At 38.2% G+C, this 8,337-nt stretch overlaps 1 protein-coding gene across 1 annotated transcript; it reads left to right on the forward strand.

Moving 5' to 3' along the window:
• Positions 1-1,034: 1,034 nt before the first annotated feature.
• LOC102522268 lies at positions 1,035-5,575 on the forward strand. Its single transcript, XM_032490339.1, has 2 exons — positions 1,035-2,298; positions 5,406-5,575. Exon 1 carries the CDS (start codon positions 1,606-1,608, stop codon positions 1,993-1,995), a length of 390 nt encoding a protein of 129 aa, XP_032346230.1. The 5' UTR covers positions 1,035-1,605; the 3' UTR covers positions 1,996-2,298; positions 5,406-5,575.
• Positions 5,576-8,337: the final 2,762 nt, after the last annotated feature.

Below are 8,337 nucleotides of genomic sequence, written 5' to 3' on the forward strand. Positions count from 1 at the left end.
AACTTTCTTTCCTTATACAGGTATCTTAAGTAGCCCTCATAAGACTACATACCATTTTAAAACTTCTTATTCTTCTAATAAAATGAGGAGAACCAAACTAACGTCCTAAATCAAGGAAAACCAATTTTTATGTTGAGCCTTGAGTGTGCTGTTGAGAGTTGTTTCCATTGGCAAAGCACCAAAACGGCAGATTCAGCCATATGAAACATTTACTTTTTTTAAGGTTGTTAGTTTTGAAAACTAGCATTTTCTCGGTTATGGAGTAGATTGAGGGTTTCATGACCACTATTTGGTCTCTAATGATAATAAGCCAACATATCAACTACACTCATTTAAGATAACTACTTAGCTAAAATTTTTAAGAGAATTATGTACCTTAAGAGAACTATTCACTTAGCTAATTTCTTTTTAAGAATTATATTATCTGCTTAAATTTACTGAAAAGTTAGATATCCAGTCTCCCCATTGTATGTCCAGTTTTCACTAAATATTTTATACTAAGCAAAAACAGAACTCAACTTAGGGGCATAAAGTATCAACCCCAAACAGGAAAACTTGTCTGTCTACTAAAGTTTCCTGAAACATAAGATTTCTGCTTAGCTCTAAAAAAAAAAAAAAAATGTCAAAGTCTGGCTATCTGCATGTAGCTTCCAACTTTTATCAGAGTGAGTCACAATATCCAGACACACAGAAAAGTAATCAACACCTTACTGTAAATTCATTGAGTCAGAAGGTGAAGGACCACATTTAAAAATCCTATCCATATAATAAAAATTTCATGACAAGGGAAGACAGGAAATTATTTATCGAACACCTACACTGTGCCAAACACATATACTTCTGTTATCCATTTATTCCTCAAAACATCCAGTTGAAGTAGTGTCATTTTGAAGGTGAGGAAGCTGAATAATAGAGCAGGTTAATTGGCCTAAGGCCACACAATAAAGACTATATTTCCATACTCCATTTTTACAAGGACATTGGTAAATAAGTTGTTTTGTATATGCAACTACTGTTTTTTGTGTTTTGTCAGTTCTTCTCTTTCAACAGTCACTAGCCCAGACCACATTTTTTTCCATCATAAAAATAACAGAACCATATTTGAAAATTTGGAAAATGAAAGAAAACCACCCCATGATCATGATAATACAGCCTTTTATATAATTCTTTCTAGTCTCTTTTTTTCAACCTAATTCATTTAATAGGCCAAAATAATTTATATGCCAAAGAACAGGTAGGGTAGTAAACATAACATTAGGTAGTTGGAGGGGGGAAACAATCATACTCACGACTGACAAAGGAAATGAATCATTTACTATTAACACCCCAGAGCAATTTAAGAAGGTGTTTAAGCATTCCGACTATGGATTCCTTTCCTGACCACCCGCAGATTTGATTCTGGAGACTGTAATTTAATCACAGGAGACTATGCCTCATGGAAATCTCTTCAGGAGATCAGACAGCTAAGAAGCCAGGTTACGGGCATTATTTCCTTTGCCAAACAATGCCTTTGAGTCTATCTCCTCTCCCTACCCACAGTAACAGTCTTGCTTCTCCTGGTCCCCCGGGTATGAGGCCCAGCAGACCTGGAAGAGGGTAGGTGCGATGGGCAAGGGGCCTGTCCGCTGCACACCTCGCCCTAGAGTGCAATCGTCTCCTGCAGCTGTAGCCACCACGCTGCGCCCCTGCCCGACGCCAACGCAGGCGCCCCAGCGCTCTAAGCGCCGATCCCCAAGAGCGGACATCCCCGAGCTGGCTGGGAGCCTGGCGCTGCAAGAAAAGCCCGCCGCAAAGGCGGACGCCACACGTTCCCAGCAGGCTGTGCGCGTGCCTACAACTCCCGTCATGCTCCACGCGGACTGCCCAGCTCCTCGCTGGAAGGCGGCAGATCGTCCAGTCACCCTTGCTCACACTTATTTAATACTCCTCGCTGTGCCTCTGGCATTTTGGGGACCTTTTCAATTCACAACGAGTGTGCGGCGACTGACGCACTAAGACCTCTGAGGAGGCGTGGCTCCAGACCGGAAGAACCTTCGGTTGCCACGGGAACGCCACGCACCTAAAGGCACCAAGGCGCCTGCCCAGCCACTGATGCTTGGGCTGAGGCAGACGCTGCCCCTTCGCCGAACTTGCAGAGGCAGTTTTGTTCAGGACCAGGCGTCCTTCTTCCTATGGAGGCCTAGGGAAAAAGGCTGAGAGGCGTCCGCACCACATTCCCTGTCCAGAGACGGAAAGGAGCGAGTGCGTCCGTTCCTGTTCAGCAGCTCCTGGGCCCGCGGGACAAACGTCAAAGAGCAGGTATCTCCCATCCCGCAGCGCCGCCCCCAATCCCGCCGCCAGTTTTAGAATTGCTCTTGCCCATGTTTTTCTCTGCGTGTAGTTGTTTCTAATGTGTGAGAGGTAGAAAAGAAGAAGTGGGCTAGAAAGCCCAGAAGACTCATTGCACTGCTCTGGGTGAGTTTTTGTTTGATTGGGTGGTTTTAACACTACCCAGATTGGGCCTTTTTATTTGGTGTGTACGAAGTATAATTGAAATTCCGTCATCAAAAACTGAAAGCTGAATAAAAATGTTTATTGGGTGTGCTATATAATTCACTTTAGAAACATTTTTAAAGTTTATGAAGTACCATTCATGGTGTCTTCTTTGCCCGACCACTCTACAACTTACCTTCCAAGCTCTTAGCTATGGATAGTGTCCTAATTCTTCAGGACTTTTCTGGCAACAAGTGAAAAAATCCTTTAGAAAGCAGTTTCTTTGATGACAGCCAAGAGAATTTGATTGGCTGGTATGCAGAGAGGAAAACAGTGAGATAAGAAACTGGAAAGGTCGACTGGAGTCCGATTGTAAACAACTTTAAAAGCTGTGCATGAAAGTTTAGACTTTATTCTAAAAGCCAGTAGTTCTAATAGTGACTGTACATCAGAAACGCTATGTAGCTTTTTAAAACAGATGCCCTCATTCCATCTTCAGATATACTAATCCAATTAGCTGATTCCATTGTGCAGGCAGGGTTGAGAATCATGGCTGTAGGAGTAGGGAGATACAGAAAACTTTCATTGTATCTCCTACTGTGGACTTAGGAGCCTCCAAATGAATGCTGAGAGATTTAAACTGTTATCTTTCATTTCCCTCTTTCATGTATGCAAAAAGTAAACATAAAAATGTAGAATTACTGAGAAATAAAAGCATATATAAGGCTATAAGGTAGATGTTACAAAGCTACTTCAATAAATGTAATTATATCTTTTAGAACACCTGACTTCTCTTGTAAATTATCCCAGAGTTTTTCAATAACAAGCATTAGGTGCTTGATAATCCATGAAAAAGGGATGGCAAATCACAACCCAAGGTTCTATGAAAAAAAGACAAATATTCAGGTATCAAGCTTTTGACAATCAATGCTTTATATAGATGCTCAGAGGGGGATGATGTGAGAAGTGGTCGTATTTTTAAAAATCCATTCAAAACTGTATGGAAATTGGAAAGCAAGGTATAAGCCTGTATCAATATGCTTAGTACAATTAATAACAAAGTGAGTTATATCAAATTTATTTTGATAAAATGATCTATATGATTTGTTCCATGATATCAGAAGGCTAACTTAAAGTAGATTCTACAGATGCCTGTCCTTAAGTTGAGATTTAGAGGAACAGATTGAGTGAGATTTGAATCTCTAACACAAGAGGAAAAGTCGATTCAAGCGGCACAAATGGAATTCCTGAAGTCAGACCCATCCCTTGGGTAAGACAGACACCTGTGGCCTCATGCTTGGGTGAGGCATTGCACCTTCTCTTTTCCACATATCACTGGAATTCAGTTTTGAAATTTCTGTCCACAATGATCTCTGAAGTGGCCCAAACAAAATTGTTGATGCAGCCTGCTTTCAGATGCAGTTGTCTCGGAAGCCTCTTATTTTTCAAGTGGCTGCATTTTTTAAGTGGCCTACAAGGTATGGTCTTGCCTGGCTGGTATGGAATGAAAAATACTGAAATAGCTATAAAATGACAGGCTTCTGGAGCCTTATACAGAGATGAATTAAATGATATTAACATTTAGAAATTTTGAAAAAGATGGTTTGGGGAGTAATAGGAAATGTTTGGAATACAGGTGTTTTGTAGTTACTGCTGTAGCAGTCTCTGCAGCTAAGGGCTGGCAAAGGCAATCTCTTTCTTCTCTCACTACGTGTTTTTTAGGGTGGGAGTGATGGACCCAAAGACAGAACCTTGGGAAAGTTTCATTTGAAGACCAGAAGTCTAAATCTAACAGTACCTTAAAGGATATGAATAGCCATAAATTTACCACATAGCCAGCAATATGTCATCAGCAATTTTATTTGACTTCAAAATAGGTGGATTGCTGATGAAGTTTGGTTTTTGTTTTTGTTTCTGTTTTCCTTTTTTGAGGTTTTAATTGGAAGGATTTTTTTTTCCCAAAGGAAGAATTGATAAACAAACAAATGAACCCTTCAGGGACAAGTTAACAAAGAAACTTTTATGGTATTTGAGAAAATGAGATTAAAATATAAGATTGGTATTAGGGTTCCTATACTTTACTAGTATACTAATTAAAGTTATTTTAAAATAATGTTTAACTGGATATTTCAGGTAAGTTATAGTTTCAAAGAAACAGATATTTATTAAAGTTCAATGAAATTGTGTATTTTATACATAGCCTTCTTCCCAAATGGATTTGTGTTGACTTACGAGGATATATGTAAGGACTAAAGAGAAATTAAGATAAATATATCAGTTAGGATTCTTTGTTTCTACTGATAGAAAACATAACCTAAACTGGATATAATCAAGCAGACAAACAAAAAGGGTAAATTTAATATTTATTAGTTCATATTATTGCAAATACAGCAATGGGGCTGGCTATAGAAAAAGATTTAGCCAATGGCTCAAATGATAGAGCCAAAATCTCAGTTTTTCTCTGTTATTCTGGTTTGCCTTCTGCTTCTGAGCTTCAGCATCAGACCCCACGTGAATGCCGTTGCCTGTACGTTGTTCCAGATTTCCCGAAAAGGCTGCAGATGCTCTCAGGTAGCACAAATGGCAGACCTCACATGACACTGAGTTTAACCACATTTTCTTCTTAAATATTATAAGTTACTATGAGAAATGTAGAGTTATTTCAAGGGCATTATTCTGTGTTACCAGGGGTTATAAGCTGCCAATCTGCATTTCAGTTAAGGCTCCTTTCTGGTAATCAGCTTAAACTCTGTTTACTAAGTGCAAAGCTACATTATCATGGTTTTCACAGTATCCCTGTGTCTTTAAATTATGAAATTTTTGATATCTATGCTCATATTTTCCATATTTAAGATACTTGTGGGATATATATATATATATATATATATATATATATATTTTTTTTTTTTTTTTTTTTTCCTCTTGACTTACAGCTGGTTTGGAAATACTTGACTCACATTATGGGATTGTTAGACAGACTTTCAGGCTTGCTTGGCCTGAAGAAGAAGGAGGTTCATGTTTTGTGCCTTGGTTTGGATAACAGTGGCAAAACAACAATCATTAATAAACTTAAACCTTCAAATGTAAGTATATTTATTAGACACTTTATGTATTTTCTGCTAAAGAAAGTTAATGCCAAAGTATTTCGTTTGTCATTATAATTTCATTATCATGTTATAAAATCTTGTTAACCTTGTAGTACCTTAAAATAATAAGTATCAGCCAGCCATAATTTGCAGTTTATTTTATGCAGATATGTAGGTAAATCTTGATTAATTAAACCAGAATATTTTCCAAATATTTGTCTTTTCCTCTCAGAAGATCTTCACAAATTTGCAGTTTACTTTCAGGTAGCATTGCCTTCTTTTTACCTCCCTCTTTATAAGAGGAGCAAAACAAGCAGAAAGGTGAATCATTTTTATAGGTTCTATGGATAATTAGACAGTTTCCCAAGAGTGTGGTATGCATATCAGTAGTAGCAAGCAGAATGACTTTAAGTCATTTAAGTAGTAAGTATGTGAACATATTATTTTAATAACTGAAAAATATATAAAGCTAGCATATTCAATACATAATGCATAAGTTAAAGTTAGGTTCTGTGACTAAAAGAAAACCCCCATAACGGTGGACTAAATAAGATAGAGAGGCTTCTTTTTCTGTCATCTAAGTAAGTTTATAAGAGATATTCCAAGCTACACAGCCGAGGCATCTGACATCTTTCTGCCCTGCTATCCTTAATGCCTGATTTTCCTCCAAGATCCTCAAGATCCCCACGTTGTCACCTTAGCTAACTATCCTGTCTATATTCTGTCACAGGGATGAGAAAAGAACAGGGCAGAAGAATAGGTCTTCTTGCTAAATAAGCTCTCTTTAAAGAGCTTACTCAGGAGCCCCAACTAATGACTCTTAGACTTCACTGGCTACCTCATCTGTAAATGAAGCTGGATTTTTTTTTTAAGCAAGGCATACTGTTGATTCCATAAATGATCAAGGTCCTATAAGTATGGAAGAAGAGGAGAGTGGATATTGGGTAGATAGCTAACATTTACAATTGTAAATGCATTTGTTTAGGCAAACCATTAGTCAATTAATAAAAAATGTTGATTAAAAAATAGTATAGCCTGCATGCAGTTAGAACAAAAATTAGGAAGCTGGCACTCTTAATGACTGAATGGCTGGCGAGTGGGAATTGCTCCTAAGTCTGATGGTTAAAGGTGGACTTCATTGCTTCCAAACAGTGCTTCAGTTTGGGCAGAATCAGAAGCCTTACTGCTCCATTTTCTTATTGCAACAGCTTCAGTTTTACTTCTGTTTCAGTTTGCTATTTGGAATTACGAAAATGCCATTATTTCTTTTCTTCTGGTCATCATTCCCTTCTTCTACTGGATGAATTTGCCACTTGAAAATAACTAACTGCTGGTGTATTTTCAGGTGGGAATTAGTTTTAGGCAGCTGGGATAAGAAGCTGAAAATGGATGTGGAGAGTAATTTAGGTGTTTTAAGGTGCTCCCCAGCTGAGTTGGAAATCAGCTGAGATATGCTGAAGTTAGGCAGGGATCAAAAATAGCAAGTGTATTGAAAAAGCTGACTTTGGAGGGCAAGGTTTAGGTCTGGTCAGAGGACTTGCTAACAGTCTCTTGAATTATGATTAACATCCCAGAATGCAAGCGTTCTTCCTCTGGGAAAGATCCTACTCTTCTAGGATCACTGCATGGCTCAGAACAGGTGATGAGTATGCATGATTTAGATAAGCATGTGGCTCTCAAATGAGAGAGACAGACAGGGACAGAGAGAGGCAGAACAAAGGATGCTTAGTTCCATTTCACACACTTAGCAGTTAAAGAAGTCTGTTTTTTCCCCCATAGAGAGGGGTAAAATTAGAGAGGGGAAATAGAGTAAACTAGAAGTGTCATTTTTGGAGTTTTCTCTGTATAGAAACAGGGGGAAACATATTATTCCCTAGTAAGGAGGACAGGTTAAAAAACCTGTGTACATGGGAGTCTTGTCTCCTGACCTAGATGAATATAAGAAATTTTGTTATCAGCCCTTAAGAGGAAGATACAGCATCCTACCCAATTGAATGAGGTCCAGGATTGAATTAGAGAGCAGTGGATGTGTCGTAAAAGTAGGACCATACCCAGATAGTCCTTAATCAATACTGTGAATCAACTATCAGCAGATCAATCTGGGCTAATGTTTAAGAAATTCAGTGGCTGGTGACCTGCACTTCTGCAGGTAAGGCCATCAGCAATAAGTGAGCAAGATTGTAAGGAAGTTCTTTAGGTAAGATCCTATTCTATAGGAGATACTTCCATTTTTCTCCATATCAAGGAATATCCTCAAAAGAAAATTTTTTTTGGTTTAAGTAGTCTCAAATAAGTACAAAATGATTGAAACCAAAGCCACAGTTAATAACCCCAAAGTGGAACAGCACCCCACCCCATGCCTGCTATACTCAAATTGGCAGAAATAACATTCAAAGAACAAAACAGAAGTTAGATTCTCTTATTCCATCATCCTCAATAGTTCAGCAATCTTTTGTCCCAAGACAAGTTTATTACCATAGGAATAATCTTTGATACGGGTGGAAACAGCTTTCTTCATTAAATAATATTGGTCATTTGAAGACAGTTGTTCTTATTTTTTAGGTTAGTTATAGATTTTTTTCCATAATTTCTCCTGTCATTTCTAGGAATTTGGGGCAGAAAGAGAGGAGGCAGCATGAGCTCGGTTTATTATCTTGAAATATTCTAATATCTCAATTTCAGACTAGTCTTGTAAAAGACCTGTTGACATTGCCTAAACACCGTATTAGTCAGGGAGAGCCCTCAGGAAAACCTGGGCACACAGCCAATAACTAAAGCA

This window comes from Camelus ferus, chromosome 1, assembly GCF_009834535.1.
Source record: "Camelus ferus isolate YT-003-E chromosome 1, BCGSAC_Cfer_1.0, whole genome shotgun sequence".
NCBI classification, from domain to species: Eukaryota; Metazoa; Chordata; class Mammalia; order Artiodactyla; family Camelidae; genus Camelus; species Camelus ferus.

Coding starts and splice junctions, on each gene's coding strand:
- LOC102522268 (XM_032490339.1), top strand. CDS start 1,606: ATGGGCAAGGGGCCTGTCCGCTGCACACCTCGCCCTAGAGTGCAATCG.